Source organism: Panthera tigris, chromosome A1, assembly GCF_018350195.1.
Source record: "Panthera tigris isolate Pti1 chromosome A1, P.tigris_Pti1_mat1.1, whole genome shotgun sequence".
In the NCBI taxonomy this organism is placed as follows: Eukaryota; Metazoa; Chordata; class Mammalia; order Carnivora; family Felidae; genus Panthera; species Panthera tigris.
The window spans coordinates 28,709,181-28,735,968 of NC_056660.1; the positions used below are offsets into that span (position 1 = coordinate 28,709,181).

At 44.4% G+C, this 26,788-nt stretch overlaps 1 protein-coding gene and 1 long non-coding RNA gene across 5 annotated transcripts; one reads left to right on the plus strand and one right to left on the minus strand.

Moving 5' to 3' along the window:
- RGCC (regulator of cell cycle) lies at positions 1 to 13,631 on the minus strand. Its single transcript, XM_042977316.1, has 5 exons — positions 13,236 to 13,631; positions 12,527 to 12,712; positions 3,493 to 3,600; positions 1,685 to 1,747; positions 1 to 395 (listed from the first exon to the last, which is right to left on the minus strand). The coding sequence occupies exons 1-5, from the start codon at positions 13,282 to 13,284 to the stop codon at positions 388 to 390; spliced, it is 414 nt and encodes a 137-aa protein (XP_042833250.1). The 5' UTR covers positions 13,285 to 13,631; the 3' UTR covers positions 1 to 387.
- LOC122236391 lies at positions 9,491 to 26,606 on the plus strand. 4 transcript variants are annotated; one of them, XR_006214449.1, is made up of 4 exons: positions 9,491 to 10,171; positions 20,202 to 20,331; positions 25,820 to 25,963; positions 26,159 to 26,606. It is a non-coding gene; the product is annotated as an uncharacterized LOC122236391 (long non-coding RNA). The 4 variants fall into 4 exon arrangements; XR_006214451.1 differs by having other exon boundaries at positions 25,820 to 25,947; XR_006214450.1 differs by lacking the exon at positions 26,159 to 26,606 and adding an exon at positions 25,526 to 25,594 and having other exon boundaries at positions 25,820 to 26,051.
- The last annotated feature ends 182 nt before the right edge of the window (positions 26,607 to 26,788 follow it).

The window sequence follows — 26,788 nt, forward strand, 5'->3', positions numbered from 1 at the left end:
TCCAGTTCAAATTTTATTTGCATACAAAAATATATTATACTGGGAAAAGCATATTACTGTTTCCAACTATATATAATTAATTACAAATATTTCCATAAATGCACTTTAAATTACAGGAAAGCTATGTTTTGAGAGAAAATACAATATTAGCATGGGTCATCTGTTCTAATATGCTGCAAGCTGGTCAACAAAGTCAGTTTCACTCTCTAAATTGCCCAGAGATGATCAAAGGCTGGTTTCAGAACGAGTCTGAGAATGGCCTGCTGGTAGGTGAGTTCCCATCTCTGTCTGCTCTGGCAGCAAATTCCGTAGCTGATTTTACCAGGGTCCTCGCAGCTTTCTGAAGCTTCTCCCTTAGGATGAAAGGACCCAGAACTTCTCCTTGTTTCACATACCTGTTAAAAGGAGATAAATAAGGTTATCATGCACTCATAAGAGTTTCCAATTCCTAGGCTTAACCAGAGCTTAACACCGTCGCAGACAGGCATCAAAGCATCACACTTAATGGCAGGTTTCCCACGTAATGTATGTCTGATTAACTGGTACAACCGGGAGGCCAGCTGCAATTTCCATGAAGTAGGCAGGCTTGTTCCACGGGACTCGTACAAATTGTGCTGTAATTACAATAATCTCTGTCAAAACAGGCGTGGGTCTTCTGATGTGGGATGGTATAGCAGGTAAGAGAACAGGCAAGAGAATGTAGAAAATACACAAGGACTTTCCACTTGAGATTTACGTCTGTCTGAAACAGTATGAGGAACAGGGTCATTTTTACATAACCAGCTTTGGATCTAATTTTTCAGGTTACACCTGGCTATTTAGCAGAGGATACCGTAAAACATTCCTTATGGAAAATCAACTCTTTCATTAAAAAAATTAAGACCCTAGGACAAAATTCTTCTGCTCTGTGACTGAATGAGACCCCCCCCCCCCACCCAAGAGTAGAGCTGCTGAAACTTTTATCCCAGAAGTCCTAGCTGATTCTTCTGGCTCCTGTAATCCTTTCCTCTTGAAACAGAGTGGGTAGATTGGTTCTCAGGGCCCCGTCTTCTGGACACCCCCCACCACCATTGTAGTTATGGTCTGATATCTTCAGTTCCCAACATTTCCAGTCACATAAAGGGGTACCATTAGTGTAACTGCCAAATGGGACACAAAGTAGTGTGTACTTAATCCAGGTTTTTCACTAATTGGTGTGAGCCTTTGGCTATGGGGTCTCCCCAGGCCAATTCTTTCTTTTGGGATTCAACCCTTTAGAAGTCAGACCTCCCCAAATCCTTGGATCTAACCTGGGAACACTTCCTTGGCCCATGGGATGGAACCATCTGGCTTGTTAAAACATTGGTTTTGTAGTCAGTCGGCTCATTTCTCCTCCAAAAAGCCTGCCAGGACATCGTGATGGTAAAGCTCCAATCTTGCTCTAATAACTACTCTGCATTTTTCAAACAAAATGTCATTGTTTGCTGGTAACCTGTTCTCACTGTTTGGAAAGGCACACGGTCTACATTAATGCAAACTTGTCCTCAGAATTTCTTTCTGAGCCACTAGGGTCCTGTTTCTGAACCTAAAGAAGCCCAGTGATGTAACTTCCTGCCCCCAGGCAAGCTGGTAACTATTATGGCACTTTATCAGCGGTGTTGGTTGGTTTTCTGTTTGATTTTTTTAATACGAGGTGTGTACTCACTCGCTAATGTTCTGTCAAGATCAGCAATAAAGTCTTCTAGCTCTTTCGTGTCTCCTAGTTTAGCTGAAAAACAAGAGTCGACCTTCAGTTTCCATATCAATGACAGCTCAAGAAGCCCTCTGTTCCCAGGATTATGCGACCCCATTTTGTATCTCTGTATCTTCAGAGACGTTATTTCAGACTGTCCCGTACCAACCCCAAGTGTCTGCTCCAATGTTTATTTACAGTCAACTCAGACACTGATTCTGAAGATTAACCTAGACGTCCCCTTCTTTTGTTTTTTCAGTTCATCATCCCCTGTGCCACCCTCACCCCAACAACCTAGAAGAAGAATCTCCCTTCACTACCTTAAAAGTCTGAGGGGCAGGGGAGAGGAGAGGCTGGAAAGGAAGATGAAAAGTTTTGATTTTTTTGACTCTGTAGGTTTTGAGTTATCAGTCAAAAATGTCCGGTAAGTGTGGCACAGTGCAGAGTGGACACCCAGATTCAATATTCCCACTAAGCCTCGCCTTTGACACATTCTTGTTTGTGCCACCACCCCAGGGCAATACCACAGCCCTCGGTATGAAACGAAGGAGGAGCCACTGTTCTTTGTCAAAATGGTACAGAAAGGCAAACTGAGGCCTCCGGGTCTGGGACAGCCTCATCCCATCCAGCTGTCAGGCCAAGGCAGCCAGTCCTTGTCTTGATTTTGTTCCCTCTATATCCTGAGACATATACTCGTTCCTGTAGGGTTCGTCATTCATGCCTTGTCCGAAACGCGTGCCTGGATATTTGTATTAATTAACCCTTGCTGGCTGGCTACAAATGGCTCGTTGTTCTCAGCTTTTAAAGTCAATTTGCCACTAGGGCTTTTTCCTCCTTCTGTAATTCCTACCTCTTAAAGATCAGGTAGCAAATCTCGGCACGTTTTCAGCCACTTCCTAGACTGCCCTGTCTCTCTGAATTCAATAGCTCCGTTTTGCAGAGAGCTGGACAACAGCAGAGTCCCTAGTGACTGCTCAACATGGCTATGTTGAGAGGAGAATTTAAAAATCAGTCTTTTGAAAAAGAGGGAAATTCTGCCTTTAATGCCAAGAGTGAGAAAAGTAATAGAATCTTCATATTTCTTTTTAACCATGTTCCATTTTTATTGCATTCTGCAACTATTTTCAGCAAGTATAATGTTTCTTGAGGAGAAAAACTCCTTTTGTTTTCAAGAGGGCACTTGTCCAATGTAACAGAACATTCAGCTCTCTAGCTGGAGACACTTTACAAGTTCCAAAAAATAAGAAACTGCTCATGCATCTTTAAAAACTTTTTAGGTCTATTAATATCACAGTAGAGACAGGCTGGAGCTGCTATTTTAAATCATGTGAGATCATGGCCTGCCTCATGATGATGACCCCCTTGAATTGCTAAATTGGTAATCTGAAAGCATTGGTTACATAGTTAATGCAATAAAAAGGATCTCACTTTCTGCAAACCCTAACTGCTGAGTTTTCAATTCTCGAACCAACCAGTCTGAGAGAGCACTGTCATTTGGCATGGTCTTGATTACACCACGTGAGAGAAAGCAGAGCGTAAAGACAAGCGTTCTTTCTCCCTGCGGATCTGGTTCCTTGCCCCTCAATTACCTGATTTCATTTTTACACCGATCAGAATCCTGAGAAAGGACAGTTCCACCTCACACCATACGAAGATGTTAGTTTTATCTATTTATTTTGCACATTTGGGAAGGGTCGGGGGTCAGGCGGAAGAGACAAGAGACCGGGAAGGGTGAGAGAAGAAGGAAACCAAAACCCTCATACCACCACTCAAGAGCCTACCTTTCCGAGGAGGGACGGTGGGGGAGAGAAGAGCTGGAGCAGCGTCTGTTGGAGAATTCAGTTTTTCATCACTGAAGCTGAAGCTGTTCCTATAGAGTGAATCTGCACCTTTCAGGAAAGAAAATGTAACTCGTTCGAGATGGTTTTCAGCTCATCTCCCAAAGGAGCAAAGTCGTAAAGAAAACAGGTTGATTTCCAGATTTTATAGTCATGCCCCAAAATGATTTGAGATAGGGGTGTGTGCCTGTGTGTGTGTGTGTGTGTGTGTGTGTGTGTGTCCAGTCAGGCACACTGAAGGCCTTGCTTCCCTAAAAAAAGGGAGAGTGTGACAGGATGATCACGACCAGACCAGCCTCCTTTGCAACACACAGGATCCCACTGCCCAGGAGTCTAACTGACAGCTGAGCCGATGCTTGGCTATTGTGGGGTGGGGGGCTGGTTCAGGATTTTAGACCTAAAGAATCGTCTCTCCTGAAAAATGTCCCTTCTGCCCTCTGAACTCCCCGAAATACAAACATAAGGTTGGGTCCCATTACTTCAGAATCCTCCCTGACTGCTCAAGACTGTCTTTGGCCTGGTTTTCCTGAGAACCTACATTCTGAGGATAAATAAGCTAGAGGGTCAGAGACAAATATTTCTTCTAGACGTTGTCAATTATAGACACTTGGAGTGATCCTGTGGCTTCTTCTATTGCCGTACCCCAAAGACCAGAGCAAGAGCAAGAGCAAGGCAAGGTCCCAGAAGCAGAGTTGTGCTGGGAGTCAAGGGAACCAGCTCAGCTACTTAGATACTCGGGCGCCCTTGGGCAAGACTGCATCTCTGAGCCTTGGCTTAGCCATCAATAAAATGGGAAGGCTACATAATCCTTAAAGTTCCTTCCAGCTCTGAAGTTCTGAGACTCTACTTCTCTAAATCCTGCCAAAAATGAGGAAACCAGCCCACAGCCAGTTCAGCCATGTGGCCATGACACCAAAAGGGAGCTGGTGGCTGAGCTCCACCCCCCTCAAAGGGCTCAAAGGCAGAGCAGCCAGCGGAAGCAGGATGTGGCCTGTGAGGTCACAAAGTAACAGTCTTCCTGGCTAAAACAAAACACAAAGCCAGGCACACTTGTAGCAGATATGACCTCTGGAAAGTCTCTGCAGGTGACGGAGGGCGGCTGAATCAAGAGGGCCTGGCCAGGGCTCTATTCCTCTTTGGGATTCACTCACTTGAATCCAACGACCTCCAACTCAGGAGGAGGCAAAAACTTCTTTCTTTGGTCCCCATAACTCAAAGTGAACATGAATAAGTTATAAAAGATAAAAAGCGTTTTCCAAAGCAGAGGTTTCTCATCACACAATAATTGAGCTTCATCCCTAAAAGACTACTGCAAGTTCTCAGACCCTACACCTGGCTCCCTTTCCTCCCACCCTCCTCTGACCAGGTGGCCCCAGTGCCATCTTATCTTCCTGACCTATGCATTCATCTTGTTCACTTTTCCAGACATGCCCAACTCTCACGATCTTTTCTCCCCTCAGAGGTCCAGCCTAAGTCACCTAAAAGGACCACAGTCACTTTTCAGGGCTTTGGTGATGAATACCTACTGAGATCCAAAATACCAAACCCCACACATAATATTTCCCCCCAAAAAATGTTCCTCAGAACACTGGTCCTTGGGAAAGAAGAACCATGTATGTGATCAACTAAATTTGAGAAACACTGAGCACCTTTGGAGACTCCTACTGGGTCTTCCCGCTTCAGTGTCCCTGAGAAGTCTTGTTTCTCCAGTTTAACTATGGGACACCTTTTTTGTGGCAGCCCATTAACATGTCTCAGGACACTTGCACAGGAACTCAAATGGGGAAGCCCTTCTGCTTGCTTTTCCAGCTGAGCCCACCCCTAGAGCAGTCCGGATTTTCTCAAGGAAAAGCCTTTCCCTTACATACAGGAAAGCGGCCGTGTCCATGGCAGACCTACGGCAGGGCGTCACTGTTTGTCACCACGCAGTAGGCAGGAGAATCGCCACAAATAGAACCTGAGAAACTTGTAGGGGAAAAGATGAGGTAAGACCCAGGGGCAGGAAAACCACAGAGAGCCCTGTGGAGGCCGGCTTCATGCCCAAACCCCGGAGCCAGAAGGAAAGAACATGAGGCGTTTGGCACATTATCTTTGGCTCTGAGGACACCTGACAGCATCGCTCCCATCCCTGGCCCAGACCGCCAAACCCAGAGACTCGCTGGCCCAGGCTTCCATGGCCACACCTCTGGTCTCTATCTCTCAGAAACACTTGGCCCTTGAGAGCCAGTTTCACCAGCATACCTCACTCCACCCAGCCCTGCACCACTGGCCCTTGCCCTGACTTTGGACTTCATCCCTATTCTGCTCCAACTTTCAGCAATTTTACATCCACATACAGCCATCCTTTGGAGGGGAGGGACACACTCACACACAGTTTGTTTACCTCACAGGCAAGTAGACCAAATGTCATTGAACTTTCGGGGAAGGAATGATCTAGACAGGAAAAAGGCCATTGCAAAATGGTAGGAAAAAAAGAATCCAGTGAGGATTCAGGAAAAACTCAGGTGGTTTGGAGACTCTGTAGAGAATGAGTCATGGTACTGGGATGTTGTCACTGTGTACCTCTTAGCCTTTACAGCCTGGTGCTAATATGCCTTTTTGATCCAAGTATTTTCTTCAAACTCAGAAAATATATAGACAAACTGGCTGTTACTTGCCTAATAAATTCAGTTGCAAATCAAACTTAACATAATCAGAAGTTCCTCTTACTGCTAATGAATGGGGGAATGCTACTCCCCCAATGAGGGAGAGAGAGAAAAAAAATTCTGGCTACAATATCTATCTATATATGCATATATATATATATATATATATATATATATATATATATATAGGTATACCCCTATATAGATATATAGAGATAGATAGATACACGCAAACACACACACACACACACACACACACACACACACACACACACACAAGCATGTCAACTTAGCATACACTCACTTCCCCACTTCCCCTCTCCCCCACACCTCCTAACCAACCACACATACAAGTTCACACAGAAGCTCATTGCCACACCTTGATTCCTCTCTCTTTCCATGAGCTTCTGTGCACAACCTGAGCCAGACCTAACTCCAGGCTCCAAAATATTCAACCATCAACAGGAAGCGAACCCTCAGCATCCTGAAGCCAAACCTGCCCACAGTTCAGTCCCACCCTGTGGTAATATTCTACATACGTCATTCATGAAAAAGATGAAAAAAAGTAACTTCAGGAAGCCCAAAGCTACCACAAGGCCCAGCAGAAGCTGCCACAGTAGAGCCGTATGGGATAAGGGGCCATATGACAACCGCGTGGCCCTGTGCAAATCACTTCACCTCTGAGACTTAGTCTCTTCCTTAGCAAAAGGGAAATAATAAGCTAGCTACTCCGTGTATGATATGTATGATTTTCATGATTTTTTTAATTAATTATTTTAATGTTTATTTTTGAGAGAGAGAAAGATGTGAGCAGGGGGGAGGGGTGGAGAGAGGGGGAGACACAGAATCTGAGGCAGGCTCCAGGCTCTGAGCTGTCAGCACAGAGCCCAAGGCGGGGCTGGATCTCATGGACTGAGAGATCATGACCTGAACTGAATGAAGTCAGACACTTAACCGACTGAGCCACCCAGGCGTCCCTGGTTTTCATGATTTTATTCTAAAGTTCCTAGTTAAATGGAGGATAACCTGTCCAGGAGAGCAAAGGGCCCCACAGCGAATGGTTAACAAGCAAGATTCTGAGCCTGGGCTTCCTCCTCTTCTTTAGATAGCAGCAAAATTCTCAAGAGAGGCTTATCTTCTGAGGCACCCTCGAATAAACCTCCCTAAAACAAACCACCAACACAGAAGTGCCCCCAAGCTGTAGACATCACTTTCCTTTATCCCATAAAATTTCACTCCATGGACTTTTATTAAGCACCCTCAATGAACAAGACTTCACGGTAGGCATTACGGTAGATTAAAAGGTAAGTAAAGCCTAACTTCCTGTTCTTTTCACACCTCTGGAACTCTATCCCTTGCAAAACAACAGCCTGTTAGTCTGATAAAATGATAGCGATGTGTTGCTGGCTGATAGCATATTAATGTATTATGGCCCCACCCCAATATCAGGTGGTGCCATTAACAGGGGTTCAAGGACACAATCAGTGATGATTTGGGGAACCTTAGCAGGTGATAAGACTACATTTCAGGGCTCCACAAAATCTACTTCAATCAGCTCTAAAGCCCCATCTCACAGGCATCTCAAAGGCCCATTAGAAATGTCCTTGGCCAGTCAACTTGGCGTGCGGAATCCAGGAACCTCAAACTTAGGTACCAAGTTCCCTAAGACACCATCAGAAGAAATGTAAGCATATTCAATATACAAAGATCTAACTTTAAGAGCACCAACAGAGTTTGAGAAACTCAGCTGTAAAAACAGAAGCTTGTTTAAAAGGTAGTTGTGCTCTTTTAGTTTGGGGGTGGGGAGAAAGGTAATTTAGGGTTAGCACCAACATGTGCTACTCCAGAGGGAAGTAAAACCACAGACAGTAAACCTTGCCCAGAGCTCCTGTAAATATAGAACAATCCCACACGTTGAAGACAAGCAAACTATAGTAATTAACTGAGAAAAAGAAAGCCTTGGACCTCTTTCCCTTTTGCCACAGTGAATGGTGGTGGGGAGGGGTGAATCTCCTCCACAAAATCTAAATCCTGAAAGCCTCACTAAAAGTAGGATAGAGTAAGAAAGAGCCCTTTTCCCTTTCACCAATATTGTCCCAGCTTCCCTGACCGCTGGGTCCCTTTGGACACCTCTCGAGGTCTCCGCCCGAGTGAGACCTGTCACCCATCTGGAATTCCTAACAGTGCCAGGGCAGCCCGAGAGCTCCTAACTTCTCGTTCTCTCAAGGCTTGAACAAGTTCAGATTCCAGTCTCTGGATCTCCTATGCCAAATCAGCCAATATGCTACCTGTCATGCTAACACCCACTATCCACAAGGTACCTTCTCCCAGGGCCAAGCTGGAGCAGACTAGGAAAAGATATACAAATGTTCTGGTCTTGCACCTGCTGAAAGAAGCCAGTTCCTCATTCCCTAAAACGGCTCCACAACATCACAATATCTCTTGCAGTCCCAGCAGCCTTCAGACCCTTCCTGTTAAGTAGCAAAACACTTCCTCTCTTCAAAGGAAAAAAGGTAAGTGAAATCCCAATACAGCAGAGATAGTTCATACCACCATTTAAAGTTCAAGGTCATACTGTAAACTTCATATAAAATCATTCAGTGGAAACATAAATTAACACATTGGCTAAAACTTGGTAATTACAGGGGAGCCTGGGTGGCTCAGTCAGTTGGGCATTAGTCTGACTTCAGCCCAGGTCATGATCTCAAGGTTCACGAGTTCAAGCCTGCATCAGGTTCTGTGCTGACAGCTTGGAGCCTGGAGCCTGCTTCGGATTCTTTGTCTCCCTCTCTCTCTGCCCTTTCCCCACTTGTGCTCTGTCTCTTCCTCTCAAAAATGAATAAACATTAAAAATTTTTAGAAAACCAGTAATTATGAGTTAAAATTTCATTAAACATATTTGAGAAATCATGGTGTGCCTTTACAATTTTGAAAATACTGAAAACAATATATTTTTTTAAAAGTTAAAACCAAAGAAGTTTACAACCCCTAAAATCCCTCTAAGGGTGAAGTTTGAACAACACTGCCCTTCCACTGCTGATGTTAAAACTGCTCCCACTAAAGTGTCTGAGATCTCACCTGCTGGACCGAAGTCTAGGGGAAAGGAACCAGCCTGTTTTGATCAACCCCTATTTGAATGCCATCCTTAATGTGGAGTTATCTTGCAATTTTCATTTTGGTCTTCTTCACATCTTTGGAGGACCTCCCCCTCCCACCCCATCAGTAGGAACAGGAAGGAGTGTTTCTTTTTTTCTTTTTCTTTTTTTTTTTTTTTTTTGAGAGAGAGAGAGTGTGTGTGTACAGGGCAGGAGGTGGGGAGCTGAGAGAGAGAGAGGGAGAGAGAGAGAATCCCAAGCAGCCTCTATGCCCAGTTGGATCTGACAGAAGGCGTGATCTCACAACCATGAGATTATGACCTGAGCCACGATCAAGAGTCAGACGTTTAACCAACCGAGCCACCCAGGTGCCCAGGAAGGAGTATTTCTTTTTAAATGTCCATTCTTCTCTCCTATCTAAATAACTTGCTTCTTTGGGTGGAAGGAATATCTATGTTTCTCCTTTGTATGAAAGCAACCCTAATTTTTTTTTTTCTAATGAGAAAAGGAAGGGTTCTTCAAAAAACAGAACTGCTACTTTGAGCTATCTTGGAAGGTGGATCTTCTGAGTGATAGAGCAGTAAGTAGCAGGCAGAGTGAGAATCAAGGTGCTGCTGGTTTGTAGCTCATATGTAACATTTGCATGCAAGACACTGGCTCAAATACATCTGACTTATGTGATAGAGCCTGGTGTATGCATTTTAATGTCTTCTTGAGAGCATGAAACAGTGATTTTTTTCTTCCTCATCATGAGCTTATGGATGTTTCTAACAGTACTACTAAATAGCATCCTTTCCATTTTACAGGTGTAGAAACCAAGACCTTCCAGACCCAGGCTGATGACGACTGCCTTGAAGAGACACAACCACTGTTGATAAACAGGTGAATGATTTGGGTCCAATGGGACTTCAGGTCTATTCCTGAGGACCTGGTTCCCATTCCAGCCAACCATCCATGGTGACAGAGCAAGGTCTTAGAGACAGCTCACGCGGTTCTGCTGTCTTATCAGAAACATGGAGATAACAGTGCCTATCTTATAGGACTGTGGTAGAGGTCATATGAGATAACACAGTTAAAGCCCAACAAAGAAATCACTACTGATAAGAGCTAATAAATAATAACAATAATCATAGTAAGGGCTTGGTAAAACTGAGCTGCTCTTATTATCATTATCCTGGTATGTCTCCCTTTTGGCGGCCTAAATCTCAGTAGGATCTACTTCTCTCAAACATTCTCTTCCTCAGAAAAGCATTGAACAGACAAATACGCATAATAAATGTCTGTGCTCAGTACTTGGTGGCAGTTAAGATACACACAGTATGCTTCCTTAAGAAATTACTGTTTAGATATACACCAATTCTGCCAAGACTATTTCTAACCAGTCTTATGGGGGATAAGCTACACATTTATGAAAAAAGACAAATATCATCTGAGCCTTCTTTATACCCTCCCCATTACTCTCTAGCCACCAAACTAAGGGTTAGCTGAGCAGTTAGCAACAAGGGCAGACAGCAAAATGCATGCACGCACATACACCCCAAGAGAAACTATAGATTATTCCAAATTTCTCCCCCAAAACCATTAAGGATGGGTTTCTGAGTACCCTCTCTTTGAGGCCCCTGAAAACAGGTCCCAGATCTGAAACCCTACCCAGAGGGAGCTGCAATCACCCAGGATGGGCAAGTTCAGACCACATCCTAGCCAAATGAGGCCCTGTGTCAGAAAGGACTTGTTCTTTGCAATAGTGCAGTACTGGACAGTCTGTCCCAGCTTTCTTTCTTGTGGGAGAGAGAATTTGCACTTGATGAATAACTTGCTCCATGACCCAGCAAAAGAAGACATATTTAAGTTTGGCCACAGCTTTGAGACAAATTTCAGAAGTTTTGAGATTTCTCTTTGAAATTGAAAACAAGCGGTCTGGTCATTAGCAATCAAGTCCAAAAATGCAAAACAGAATATTAGCAGCACACTATTCCATCCCTGTTCACTTCAAAAGCTTCAATTAAATCTAACCCTTGGGCAGGACTGCCAAGGAAAGTCATGATGGACCTCAGGTTTCTGACTCAATCCCTGAACAGGGTGTCAAGCACTTTTATTCATTCTCAGGAGGACAGCTCACATGGGGTCTGGGACTATATCTTTGCTCTGGAACAAGGAAGAGCTTCAGATTTCAAAAGAAGAGAATCACAAGGAAAGGTCCTTGGTTCATTGCTTTCACTTCCAGAGTCAAGGGCAGCAAAGGGAGTGACATTCGTGCTGGTAACCCATCTAGAGAATGAAGTCTCAAGAATAAGTCAGAAAAATTTAAATTCACTTTGAAAAATAGTAAGTCTTCCAGAATTTGAAAACCAACAATTTGAAAAGTTACCAAATTTTCTATCTGATACCTAAACAGATACCCATATCTGTTCGAACAAGACGACTTGTTCTCGAATTAAAAAACAAAAACAAAAAAAAACCAAAAAACAAATTGTCCCGCTACTTGCAAGGTTGTTTAAGACAAAGAAACCCTGCAGTAGTCTCCCTTCTGAGAAAAGCCGCCAGGAAGCACCTCTGTGCCCATCTGCCCTCTGGCTCCTTCTCCAGCCTGAGTGGGGGTGGGGGGAGCTGTGGAAGCCAGTGGTCCCGGTGGTGGACCTGCCTGAAGAAGGACACTTCCGAAAATACTCGAGCCCCGCCGTGCCAAGGAGTCTTTCAAAAACCGCATGCAGGGCACCAGCCGGTCTGGGAGCTCGGAGCCAGAAGAAAACGCAAGAAGTTATTTCAAAAATCCCAAGAACAGCCGCTTATGAAACTTCTGGTTTCACAAATTTTTCGGTATTGTGCCCTCCCATGTCTCCCTCCACCCCCATTCCTGTGGCACTTGCTACACATACTCTGAAAAACATGCAGAGAGAGAAAAGGGCAAAGGGAAGGGAGGGGAGGTAACGGTGGGAAGGCCTGGCTTGCGTCCCGGGAGCCCGGTCTGGCTGAGTCCGGGCAGCTGCTTAAACCCTCCGGCCTCAGGACACCTGCAGGCAGCAGGTAGACCCGCGTGCCTCCAACAGCCTTCGCGTGACAACCCGGGGGTTTTGCCTGTCTGCGGGCGTCCTAGGGACTGCGCGGAGCCTTAGGGCTCGCTTGGCTGGGCTCCCCACCCCTCGGCTTCCAGAGAAGCAGACTGAGACTCGAGCCCCTAGGACCCCTGGTTGGGAGTTCCCGGCGCTCCCGCGCCTTCCCCGGTGGGGCCACACTTACTGTCGGAGTCGCTGAAGCCGCTGCTGTCGCTCACGCTGGCGCTGCTCCGCCGCTTCATGCGCTCCAGGTGCTCCTCGTAGTGGAAGTGGCGCTCGTGGAAGGGCGACGCGAAGTCGGCCAGCACCGCGTCAAACTCGCACAGCGCATCCGTCAGGTCCCCGGCGGCCGCCGAGTCCAAGGCCGGGGCTGGGGACAGGGATGACGGACTCAGGTGCCGGGGCGGGACGGCTAGCCCGTCCCCGGGCCTGGAGGGGGCCGCCACCATTCCCCAAGATAACTAACATTCAGCGCGCGCCTGCCGAGTGACAGCCATGCTGTCACTGCCCGTTGCTTATCTTTTCATACTCCCAACCAGCCCCTGAAGCGGTGGTATGAATCGTGCCCGTTTTAGAGATGGGGAAACTGAGCCTCCGCTGAGTGAAGCTGCAGACCAAAGGTCACCCAGCTAATCCACGCGGCCGAACTCTTTCCCACGCGCTGTAGGGTACTTGTGCCCACGCTCGTCCCTCGGGGGCGCGTGCGAACGGGTAAGCGGTGGCAAGACGGGGTCAGGCTGCGCCCGTTAAGTGGCCCCAGCCAGGCGCGAGGAAGGCAGCTGAAGCCCGCAGGGGAGGATGGGGACCCGCGGGTAAAGGGACGCCCCCGGATCCCCCGCCTTTCGCCCCCCACCGCGCCCGCGGGGCCAGGGCTTTCAGGGTCCCGCACTCACCTGCGGCCGCGGCCGCCGCGGGACTGCTCTGCGCTGCGGGCGGCTTCATGGGCAGGCTCGGCCCCGCGCGCGCGGCGGAGGGTCCTAAGAGGTGCTGGGCTCGGAAACGGTGCAGCCGCTCGCGCTCGCGCTCGCGCTCGCGCCCACGCCGGGGCTGCTCCGGGTCGGCTCTCGCGCTCCGCGCACCCGCTCTGCCGGCCGCCCTCGCCCGGCCGCGCTCCCGCCGCGCCGCCTGCAGTACGGTGCGCACGCCCGCTGTTTCTCCCACCGCCGCCACCCTCCCGCTCTGCCGTCTTATAGCCGCTGGCGGAGGCGGGCCGGGGCGGGGCCGCGAGGTCTGTCCCAGCAGCCACGCGGGGACGCCCCTGTCCCCCAGGCGCCGCCCTCGCCACGCGCCCGCCGGGGAACCGCAGTGACGGTGAGTTGCCGGAACCCGGGTTACAGCCCCAAATATTTACTCGCCGCTTCGCCCGCGCGCCCTGACAACCCCAGTCGCCAGTGTCTCTGTCGCCACCGGAGCCCCAAAGAGTTTACGGCTGGGCTGGAGCTCCCCCGCTTCCTGCCGCGCGCCCTTAACCTGGAGCCTTAGTTTCCTCAGCTGTGAAATGGGAAGTGCCGAGCCTCTAGCGTTTGATGCGAAGAATACAGTAGCCCTAGGAGGCCCAGACGGGTGGCGGAGACGCAGAGGGAGGCTCCCGTGTCCCCACCGCATTTCACCAGGGGACTTACTGATTGTAGGCAGACTGGAGAGAGTAGGGGACGAGGAGGGACCGAAGTTGTGGAGTCCACGCGGTTACAAACCTTAATTGCTCCCATCCCGGAGCTCGGAGTTTGACCTCAGTCCTGGGCTTTCACGCCAGCCCCGACTTTATTCAGGAAGAGTTTTTTCAGGGGAAGAAATGACTGCGTAAATGCGGCGCATACCCAGCGCCTTTCAGTGTCCAGACCAATGGGCCACCCTGCCCAGCCGCCTGGCGGGGGAGCAGTCGTGCTCTCTTGAATAACTCTCCTTGCACTGCCCCTTGCGGCAGCCAGCAGTCACAGGTGACTATGTAAATATATAACAGCTGAAATAGAATACAATGAAAAACTCAGTCCCCAGGGCTCACCAGACACCTATCAAGTGCTCAACACCCATCATCTCAGAAAGTTCTATTGGACATCCCTGCCAGCGTCTCTGACCCACAAAACTGACCTCAGAGGGAAGAGAGGCCTCTCCTTACCCCTCTCCCCTGTTATGAAGAGCCTCCTAGGTCAGGTCCTGGCATTCCCCATTTCCAGCCCCTACATCGACCCTGAGAGGTGGAATTAATGCTTGTTTCACCGGTGAGGAAAGGGAGGCACCAGAGGTCAAGCAGGTTGCCACTCAGTGACAGAAAGGCAGGTCTGTCTGGTTTCGGAGCCACTTTGGGCTTTACCACACCCTCCCTTCCTCCACAGTGTAAGGTGAAGAGCTGAGCCCATAGGAGAAAGAGGCTCCAAAGAAGGAAGCAGATAACCCACCCAGGTCCTTGAAGCTGCAGGGCAAGGCATATGCATCTTTCATTTTACCTCTTTTTCTTACTTTTCCCACCTCCTTAAATTCTTTGTACCTCTCTTTTCCTTCCTCTTGACTTGCCATGCACCCAATATGGGTGATGCCCTGGGCTAAATGGAGCAGCAACCAATCTGGAAGCTGAGGCCACGGAGCTGCCCTCCAAATACCATTCTGCCTTCTTTGGGGGGGGCTGGGGTGCAGGGAGGCTGGCGCTCTAGTCCAGCTCATGCGTGATGGCTCAGGGTCCCTGTCAGCTCAAGAATCAGCCACACTGACCTTCAAAAGACCCTACAAAACACCCCACTTTTTAGCAGCCACACCAATTTCCTGAGAGAGTGACCATGAAGATAACCTTGTCTCCACTAACACAGGCTGGTTGGTTGTTGTCATCTGTACCCCCTTATAAGGGAACTCACCCCCTTGTTGGGGAGATGGCTGGGCAGAGGGCCCCTCTAGGATGGGTGTCACTTTGGCTATGGAGAACTATTGCTCTCTCTCTTTCCTGATTGTAAATTTTAACGTAAAGAAAACATAGAGAATTAAGTAATAGCACTCTATACCCACCACTGAGAATTAACACATGTTAACTAACATATTGTTATTTTTGCCTTGGATTTTTTTGTATGTGTGTGTCAAAACTGACATACAGTCAAGTGCACAAATCTTGAGTGTATAGTTGATAAAGTTGCCCTATGTATACACGTGTGTGATTACCAACCGGATCAAGATACAGTATTTTGTCAGCACCCCAGAAGGGTCCCTATGCCATTTTCTAGTCAATAGCACTCCTTTAGTAAACCCCTATGGTAACTCCTATTCTGAATTCTGTCACCAGAAATGAGTTTTGCTAATTGTGAAACTCCTTAAAATCACACCGTATGTGTTCTTTTATATCTGGCTTCTTTCACTTAACATAACGTCCTTGAGATCCATCCATATTGTTGCAGTAATAAGCCGTTGTCCTGCTGGTGGGCAACTTGCATTGTTATTTTGCTGTTGTTGCTCCTGTAAGTGGCTGTACAATAAGTATTCTTGGGCCTCCTTGTGTACATGATGAAGAGTCTCTAGGATATATATCTAGAAGTGGAATAACTTAATTGGTTTGATTATCTCTAGTCATCCACTAACATAAACAAAGGTGCTATGAACAGCCTTGCAGATTTCTTTTGGGGCCCCTCCTCACTTCTCTTGAGCTTATACCTCGGAGTGGAATTTCAGAATCACAGGATAGGCATATATTTAGCTTTCAAAGATACTGGGAAACAGTTTTCAAACCAACAGTGATTGAATGAATCTACACTCCCCGCAATGTGTAAGAATTCCAGTTGCTTCATATTTGTGTCCACATATGATATTGTTAGACTTGTTAATTTCAGACATTCTAGTGACTGTGTTGTGGTACCTGACTGTGGTTCTTCCTCTCTACCTCCTCCCCCTCCCCCTTTTCCTCCTCTTCCTCCTTCCCCCTCCTCCCGCCCTCCTCCCCCTCTTCCTCCTTCTCCTCCTCCACCTCCTCTTTCTCCTCCTCTTCCTTCTTCCTCTTCTTCCTGTGGCTTTAATTTACACTTTACTAATAAGTAATTAAATTGACCACTTTTTCATATGCTTCAAGTACATTTAATAAGAGAAATATAACAATATAGGTAAGGTCGATATCCCCTTGGTTGTCCTTCGAAGCCCTATCCCCTTCCCTCTCCAGAGACAACCACTACCATGAGCTCAGTAAGCACCCTCCCAGTCCATGTTTTTATAGTGAAACTAAATTTACTTATATGTTTACAGAAAAAAAAATGCATAGTATTGCTTTATGTGTTTTAAAATTTACAGAACTACTTTAATGCTGCAACATGTTTGTTTTCACTCAACATTGTTTTCACATATGTTGATACACACAGATCTAGTTTCTCCACTGAATCTGCCAAATAGAATTCCATTGAATGACTGCAGAACAGTTTGTATATCCAGTCTCCAGTTGATGGACATTTGCATTGTTTCCAATCTTTCTCTGTCACAAACAATGCTTCAGTTAACATGCTCTTACCTATCTCTTATTGCTTACATGAGTCCACCTCTGTGTTTTTTCCTTCTGTAGAACCAGACAAAAGACAAAGGTTAAACCTCTAGTCCACTGAGCCTTCTGGCTTGTTCCATTTTCTATTCCAGGGGCTCCCACGGTCCCAGCCACATGGCCATATTGACAAAGATGATAAGTGACCTCACTGTTCAACTGTGATCTTGTCCCTTCCTGAGGAGGGGTGGGGGATATGTATTTCACCAGCCCTGAACCTAAATTAACCATACAGCCTTACACTAGGATTAACACACTTTTCTGGTTCCAGAAGGCCATTTGGTCACACAGGTCTCCTTCTAGAAAAAGACTTGAGGCAGCTTTTTGTAAAGCAATCACAACTGGATGTCCCGTCCAAATCCCCATAGTAATGTGCCAAAATGAACATGATGTGATGAAGGTTAAGGGTCTTGAGGTGAAGAGATAACTCACACAAATCCTTAAAAGCAGAGAACCCTTCCTGGCTATAGTCAGAGGGAGATGTGACTAAGGAAGAATGATCAGAGATACTGACTTTGAAGATGGAGGTCTCTGGAGGCTGAAAATGGCAAGGAAAGAGACTCTCCCCTAGAGCTCCACAAAGGAGCACAGCTCCACCAATACCCTGACTGTGGCCCACTGAGAATACTTACCAGATTCCTAATGCACAAACCTGTAAGATAAAACATTTCTATGGTCTTCAACAGCTAAGTTTGTGGTAATCAGTTACAGCAGCAAAGAAAGAATCTTCTCTGATTTTCTTTTTTTTTTTGAGAGTTGATTCAAGCTTACATTTTTTAAATTCCTTCAAAAGAATATTGTCCTACTGTTTTTGTTGGTTTGTTTTTGTGTTTGTGTTTTTACTCATAATCTTTCTATCTCTGCCAATCTGTCTGTGCTCTGTGGCTGTCCTGTGGCCCTCTATTTATGTGTGCTGCCTTTTCTCTTCTGCTTGGTGTATATCTCTCCAGTCTGTTTTCTTTAGGCATACATTGGTGCATATGCTTTAAATAGAATCATGCCTTATATGCTGTTTATAACCTGTGACCATAAGATCAGTCCCCATGTCTTCAAATATTGTTTCTCATCATTTTAATGGGTATGTGCATAGACTACAATTTAATCAGTTCCCCATTTTCCACATTCAGATTATTTTCACTTTTTCATTTTTACAGATGATACTTTGATGAATATTTTAGTAGCTATATATTTAGGCTCATTCATGATTGCTTCCTTAAATAATGTTATGAATTTACTCATGGAATAAATTCATAAGTTGCTGGGTCAAAGAAAAAACAAAATTCTAAGTCTCTTAGTATGTAATTTCCAACCAACCAACACAAAGATTATACTAATTAAGTTATAGCTTCTGCAGAAAATACAAGGTAATATTAGCACATCCGTTTCCTTTAGATACTCCCCTCCTGACCAGTCTTCAGAAGTATTAATATCCTGAGCTGTTTTCCTAAGCAAAAAATTGTCAATAAAATACAGTGAGCTCACATGTTAACAATCTGATGCAAACGAATTACCTCCTCTCTAAAATGTCACCTTTTTTAAACTAGTGCTCTCTGAGGTCACCTTACAATATAGTGCCTGTTTTGTAAGAGCACATTTGTTTGATTTCAAGGTCCCTATGTGGGGGTGGGCCCTGGGGGCATTCCCATCCGCTTTTGTGCTCTGATTCTCCCTCGCAATGCCGCAATGCCGACTAAGCACTTTGTTTTCAACCACAGGGTCTGGGCTCTGCATAGCTATACCATGCCTTTTAGATTAAATCTGAGTTCTTCCTTCGCGTGGATGCTTTATTCTTATAGCGAACAGGGCACAGAGTTCAGAGAAGGAAGGTCACGTTTTATAATGTTTCTTAATGTCTTAAAACTATGTGCCCCATCTGTTCCAAGTCTGAAAGAAATCAAAGTTAGGCTTACAGAGAACCAGGCACAGGAAATCAATCAATTAATTAACCATTGTTGAATGCCAACAATGTGTAAGGCAACAGGAATAAGCAAAGTCAGAGAGTAAACTTAAAATACATTAGTAAATATTTTACTTTCCTTGAGTTTTACTTTTCCCTGAGTATTAGAGGAACGTTTAAGGTTGCATTGTGTTTTTCTGGATGTTTGGCTTTTGCTTAGCCTGGAAGAAGACTATAGTAGCTTTTATTTTTTTTTTCTTTTATTTTTTTTTCAATATATGAAATTTATTGTCAAATTGGTTTCCATACAACACCCAGTGCTCATCCCAAAAGGTGCCCTCCTCAATACCCATCACCCACCCTCCCCTTCCTCCCACCCCCCATCAACCCTCAGTTTGTTCTCAGTTTTTAAGAGTCTCTTATGCTTTGGCTCTCTCCCACTCTAACCTCTTTCTTTTTTTTTTCCTTCCCCTCCTCCATGGGTTTCTGTTAAGTTTCTCAGGATCCACATAAGAGTGAAACCATATGGTATCTGTCTTTCTCTGTATGGCTCATTTCACTTAGCATCACACTCTCCAGTTCCATCCACGTTGCTACAAAGGGCCGTATTTCGTTCTTTCTCATTGCCACGTAGTATTCCATTGTGTATATAAACCACAATTTCTTTATCCATTCATCAGTTGATGGACATTTAGTAGCTTTTAAACTCTCCTGTTTTCGCTCAAAAGATGCTTTTCAAAATTGAGGAAATTGAGTTTGCCACATGAGTATTGGCTCTATGTGTTTCCTCTTCTATGAAAATGTCTTTTGCCTATTTTTCTACTGGGTTGTTGTCCTTTCCTTTTTGATTTTGTAGCAATTCTTAAGCTATTTTTGATAGATTCTTCGTTATATGTGACATGTCTTCTCTCAATTTGTAGCTTTTTACCTTCTTTACCATGTCTTTTGATGAATACAGGCTTTTGATTTCATTCTAGGCAAATTCATCACACTTCTTTTTTATAGTGAGGGTTTTTTTTGGTGTCCAGTGTTTAAGAAATCCTCCCTTTCCCCCAAGATCTAAATATATTTACCCATATTTTCTCCTAACAATTTTCAGGTTTTTGCTTTTGACATTTGAATCTCTAATCCATCTGGAGTTGATTTGCATGTCTGATGTGAGATAGGATCTGACTTACTTTTCACATGGATAATCATTTTTTTCTGTTCCATTTATTGAGTCCCTTGTAAATAATCTAGGAGATGCAAATCAAGACCATAATGAGATATTACTTTACGTCCATTCAATTGACAAAAATTAAGACATCTGGCAATACCAAGTTCTGAAGAGGGCAGATCAATAGGATGTCTTACATGTTGCTGGTGAGAGTAGAAATTACTACAACTGCTTTGGAAAACAATCTGGCATTGTTTTGCAAAGTTGGATTTCATATACCCTGCCATCATGCCACATTCCATTCCTAGGTATAAACCGTGGACAACTCCAGCAGGTGCGCACCAGGAGAGAGAACCGCATATGTGAATCTCCACTGCAGCTCTCTATTACAGCAAGAAATGTGAAAGCCTAAACTCCAGTGTTCAGGAGACCAGATAGGTAAATGCTGGTGTGTTCACGTGATAAAATACGACATAGCGGTGAAGATTAGTGAATCACAGCGGCCACAACAAATGGATGACTCTTAGTAATAGAAAACGAAATGGGAACAGTGTCCCCGAAGATTATACATGGCATAATGTCTTTTCTATAAAAGTCATAAACAATTAAAACTAATCATTATATGGTTTGCATGCATGTAATGTGTGATAAAAAATAATTTATATCAAGAATGAACAAAATACAAAATTTGGAATTGTGGTTACATCATGTGGAAGGAGTCCAGGGTAGGGGGTAAATGGGCCAGGACAGTGCCGTATGGAAGATGGAAGTTATGGTCGGTGTATTCCTTCTCTAATTGGATAATGAGTTCATGGGTGTTCATTATATTATCAACAAATAAACACCCAAGTAGATAAAATAAAAAAGGGCCATGCATAGACCAGAGAGCAGTGGGAGGTAAACTGAGGGTGGTGAGTTCAACGTAGTGCCTGAGTCCATTGAAAATACAATTGGGGCAGATGCGCCTGAGTGGCTCTGTCTGTTGAGCATCTGACTCTTGATTTCAGCTCAAGTCATGACCTCATGGTTTGTGAGATCAAGCCCCACTTCAGGCTCTGTGCTGACAGTGCCTGTTTGGGATTCTCTCTCTCTCCTTCACTCTCTGCCCCTCCTCTCACTCTCTCCTATTTGGACGCATGTCTAAATAAATAAACTTAGGGGCACCTGGGTGGCTCAGTTGGTTAAGCGTCCGACTCTTGATTTCAGCTCAGGTCACGATCTTACTGTTTGTGAGTCTGAGCCCTGCCTTTTTCGGCTCCACACTGACAGCATGGAGCCTGCCTGGAATTCTCTCACTCCCTCTCTGCCCCTCCCCTGCTCATGCTCTCTTTCTCTCTGTCTCAAAATAAATACATAAAACTTAAAAAAATAATAATTCTAAATAAATAAATAAATAAATAAATAAATAAATAAATAAATAAACAAACAAACTTTAAATAAGAAAATACAGTTTGGGGAGAAAATCCCCCCAGACCCTTTGTAAAATGAGCTGGCTTACAGGTGTGAAGTGACAGTGCTCGAAAACAAAGATCAAAAGCTATTTGGTATAGAGGCACCAGAAACTCATTAGGGTGAGCTTCTGACTTCAGCTCAGGTCATAATCTCACAGTCCGGGAGTTTGAGCCCCACGTTGGGCTCACTGCTGTCAGTGCAGAGACTACTTCAGATCCTCTGTCCCCCTCTCTCTGCTACTACCCCACTCATGTGTGCATATGCACGCGCTCTCTCCCTGCCTCTCTCTCTCTCTCTCTCCCTCCTTCCCTCTCTCTCTCCCTCCCCCTCTCTCTCTCCCTCCCTCTCTCTCTCTCCCTCCTTCCCTCTCTCTCTCTCTCTCTCTCTCTCTCTCCCTCCCCCACTCTCTCTCTCTCTCAAAAATAAATAAACATTTTTTAAAAACCTATTTGGTATAAACAACAGATAGTAATAAGTCAAAATTCCTCCCCTAGTAATTTTTTCACTGGCTCCAGATTAGCTTTAATAAATATGCAGTCTACCTAAATTCCATGTGCTTTCAGGTCTGTTTGGACCAGAAGGACAAGAAAGATCTATAAATCAGTTCTCTAGGGAGGTGCCAGATAGAAAGAGAACACTCCAGATTCTTTACGGACTGCCATTCTATCACAAGAATAAGTTAAAGACTGAGTTAACTAGCTTTTATAAGTCAGAAGATTGGCTTAAACTTTTCCATGATTTTACGGTTTGCACAGTGTGCTCATATAATGCTTGGTCATGGGGCAAGAAGCCTGAGAACTTATAAAATCAAGGCTGTCAGATGTTTGTGACAAAAAAATAACATTAAAAATAAAACTGAGTTCTGATGTTATTTCAAAACTGATTCTCTGGATAAAAGTTAACTAAAGGCAACCGAAAAGTAGAATGGAAAATACCAGAATGATCTTTTTGTGCTTCAACTTCTTTAAATCTTCATCTAAACAGGAGGCTATCTTACTGTTGTTCTAAAACCCCAGTTCAACAAATATTTGAGTTGCCAAAATATGCAGGGATCATGCTTGGATCTAAGAACAAAAAAATGAACAAGAAAGACAATAGCCACGGAGCTGTAGATGAGTAACATTGAATATAATTAATATATTTTTAATGCCTAATGCATGGTATTTTTATGAAGCTTTATTTGGCGTTACCGCATCCAGTAAAGTTGATAACCCCTTCCATGTCCCCAGTGGACCTTGCTGTGTTTCCTTTATCATACCCATCCATCATGCGGACTTACAATTATTTGCATACATGTCTGCAGCAGACATCTGTTACTTTTGTTCTGTCCAGGATCTTTTATTTTCAAAAACTCCTTCCTCCACCTTCTGAGGCTGTCAGTTACATGGCCCCACCTCTCCCACACACAGGGGAGGCACCAGATGCAGGCTGGCCACACAGAGAGGGTGGATCTGACCCTGGGAGAGAAAGAATTCATCTCTCCTCCTCAAATACTAGCACTAGTAGTATTTATCACAGACACCTAGAACTTGGCCTCCATAGGAAAATCTAAGAACCCATTGGAGAGCAGAGTTGTGGGATGGAAAAAGACTCAATCCTGATGATACACTTGAAGCCTAAATCTGGAGGTGCCTGAAACCCACAATCCCTGACATTTCCAGTTAACAGAACCAAATATATTGACTTTTAACTTGTTTGTTAGATTCGTTTTTTATCACTTAAACCTGGGAAAGTCCCAGCTAACACTGTATGTGTCTCCTCTATGAGTGAACTTCTAGAAGCAACTATGAGTAAGGCCTGACTGGTACCGATGTTGGCCGCTGCTCACATAGCACGCATAACGCCGAGATGAAATTGCCTAGCCTCTAGAGCAGGTGCATGTAATCCTAAATCCACAAACTCCTGGAAGGATCCACGAGAGGATATGGATGTGTGGATTTTCTAGGTGAAAAAGTTAATACCTATCATCAAAGTATTGCTTCAAGTATCAAAAATGCTCAAAGGAATCCCAAAACACAAAAATTCAAGAACTCTCACTGGTGGAAAGGCTCTGCCTAGCAAATTCAGCCCGGTTTCAGTGATAGCAGTCATCACATCTGTAGACATAGAGCCAGGGAAGAAAGAGCTTTGCTGGAGTTTTCCAAGTCTAGAGGATGCAGAAGCTTGCTCTATTCCAGATAAAATCATGCCATATTTGTTTGGTCAGTTTGTTTTTATATGGGAGGATGCCTTCTGGTTTGTTCTTTTAACCCCACTGAAGGATACAGATGGGGAATGTAAGATAAGACAAGATATCCAACCCCTCTGGAGCTCAGCCCCCACCCCACATCACATGACAGAGTCCTCTTGCACACATCGCCCCCCCAATCCATGGGATCCCTTGAGGACTGACTAAATCTAATTCTGTTATTAATCTCTAGCTTCCATTATTTTTTCTTTATTTCTACTTTGTTGTGGTGGTAGTGGTAAATATAAAATTTACCAACTTAACCACTTTCAAGTGCACAGTCCAGTGACATTAAGTACATTCCCACTGTTGTGCAACCCTCACCACCATCCTTCCCCAGAACTTAGTTTCCTGTGGCTGCCATAACAAACATTACTGCCAATTTGGAGGCTTACAACACCAGAAGTTTATTTGCCCACAGTTCTAGAGGCCAGGCGTCCAAAATCAAGGTGTCAGCAGGACGTGTTCCCTCCAAAGGCTCTAGGGGAAAAATCCTTCCTTGCCTCTTCCAGCTCTTGGTGGCTCCAGGCATTCACTGGCTCGTGGCTTTGTCATTCCTGTCTCTGCCTCTGTCTTCCCATGGCCTTCTCTGTTTCTGTGCCTTCTTTTCTTTCTCTTATAAGGACATTTGTCTTTGGATTTAGGGACTCTTCTCTGGTAATCCAGAAGCATCTAGTCATGAGGTTTTTAACTTAATGACTTTTGCAAAGACTCTTTTTCCAATTAGGTCATATTCACAGGTTCTGGAGTTTGGAACGTGGACATATTTTGTGGGGGCTACGGTTCAACTCACTGCAGCTGGGTTATCCCAGAAGCATTGCCAAGGTCAAGAGTTGAGGGCAAATGCAATATGAGGGAAGTGATCCCAGGAAGCATTAGCAAGAGAGTGAGAAGTGACAGGGAAGAGAAGGAAGCCAATAGAGAATGCCCTAATGAGCAAGTTACCACTGAGAAAAATGCACTCACTTCCATAGGGAACCTTGGGAAGATGATATAGAACACATTCAGGACTATCCCACCTGCAAAAGCAAGGAAGCTCAGGATCTCTTGTCATTGACTGAAGGCTGTCCTCAGGGGCATTAACTCCCTGACACTTGTCTCCCTCACACTAAGGCAAAGGGAAAGCTCTTGGAGACAGTCATACATATTTGTAATAAGACACTATTTTTGTATCCTGAAATGCTTGGTGTCTCAGAGAAGTGGGTGGGGCACTGACAGTATCTGCCACTAGGCAAGTCAGAAGTTTCCATTTTATTGCTTATATCAAAATTGGACGAAGGAGCTACTAGAATTGTCCACTGATAGATCATTAAAATAATATTTGCTGGAAGATCACTAAGGCATTTGGGGCATAAAGCTGAGAAGAATGTCAAAGAGTTGACTTACATTGATATGCAAATTACTTCCAGTTTCCTTTGCATGTTATTTGAACAAAGTCAATCATTATATATAGTGATTACAGATACATAGTTATAGATAGGATTTTTTAAATGGGGATAAATAGGAATATGTGATATTCATCAATATGAACTATTTATCACTGAAAATAGGTAGCATATTTACTTGTTTTTAACACACTTAGAGCTTTATGGTCACTGCAAATTTTTAAATTTCTTATTTCAACTTATGTAAGTATTTTTCTTCTGGAGAATTAAGATACTATGACTAACACAAAATGGAGAATTTGGAAAGTAAACATCAGTTTAAAGAAAAGAATGATGTATAATGTCCTGTTGTTGATAAAGTACTTGTTCTTTTTTTATGGATGAATTTAGATATTTAGGTAAGAGTGATATGATTATTTTATTTTAAAATGTAAGAATTTGGAAAGCCCAGGAAATAACCTCCTTTGCAATTCCATAAACATATATAATGAAAACTTGCATAAGTCACTCTAAAATTCTTTTAGGATGCATATGAACTAACCTCTATATCCAATTCCCAAATTTCCAGGAAGGAGAATCTGATGGCCCAGTGTGGGTCAGACATCTGCCCCTGGTGGAATCCACTGTGGCCAGTGAGGTGGGGTCACAACCCTTGCTGTCCACTCAACAGGGTCTACGTGGGGGTGGGTAGTACATGATCAATAGTTTTCAGAGAAGGGATTGGTACCTAAAAAAAGCTTGACTACCTGATGAAGGCTTTTATTTAATATGAAAGTGTTTTGTTTTTTTTTTTAATACATAGACTCCTAGAGAATTGATTTGTATGTTTAACCCATTCTCTAAAAAAAATTTTTTTTTTGAGGGAATGGACTGTGGCCACTCAGGAATATATTGGCACCAGCTCTCTGAAGAATCTCTGAGGCACGCTGATTTTCAGAGATAATTGAAGGCGCTGGATGTGCAGCCGGCCCCCACCACCTCTGTCTCCACGTAAGGTTGAAAGCAGGTCAGCTCTTTGTTCATGGATGGAAACACTCAGAACATGAAGTATCATTTAAACCTCCCTCATATAATAAATTTCCATCCTCCTTCTAGGCAGTGGTCCAACGTGTATTTTAGACTCTTTCCTTAGCATCTGTCAGCGTCTCTACCTCTCACTTTATAAGCCGACCTATATTTTGCTCTTATATTTTTTAATCAGGTTGAGTAATACAGCTACCAGTCTAGGACAAAACTGGATTGATTTTCTGTGACTATGAATAACACAACAGGGAGCAAAAAGGAAACATGTACAGACAGTGTGTCTCCAGAGAGGTTCACAAGGCTCTCTGAGGAACATCAGGCTCCAATTCAGCGTTTCCCAGAATTTCAGACGTATTTGTACTTTCTTCATGAACTCTGTTGTATCTGCCTCCTACCTAGAGTAAAAACAAAAATCTGTATTGACATATAATTCCCCTATTTAAAGTGTACAGGTCAGTATTTTTAGCATATGAACAAAGTTGTACAACCATAACCATAATCTAACTTTAGAACATTTTCGTCCCCCTGAGAAGAGAGTCCACATCCACCAGCGGCAGCTCCCCATTCCCAGCACCCGCCCACCTTCAGCCCTAAAGAACCATTAATCTACTTTATGTCTCTATGGATTTGCCTGTTCTGACTTTTCAGATAAATGAAATCATAACATTTGTGACTGTTTTTTTTTTCACTTACATCATGTTCTCAAGATTCATCCATGTTGTAGCATGAATTAGTACTTCATTATTTTTTATGGCCAAATAATATTTCATTAAAGGTATATACCACTGTATTAGTCAGAACCAACAGG

Excerpts from the sequence above, each read along its gene's own strand:
- RGCC (XM_042977316.1), bottom strand. The coding sequence starts at position 13,284 with ATGAAGCCGCCCGCAGCGCAGAGCAGTCCCGCGGCGGCCGCGGCCGCA. Across the intron at positions 3,601-12,526 it reads CGGCTTCAGCGACTCCGACA|GTGCAGATTCACTCTATAGG; the intron begins GTAAGTGTGGCC and ends CTTTCCTGAAAG. Across the intron at positions 1,748-3,492 it reads CACCGTCCCTCCTCGGAAAG|CTAAACTAGGAGACACGAAA; the intron begins GTAGGCTCTTGA and ends CTTGTTTTTCAG.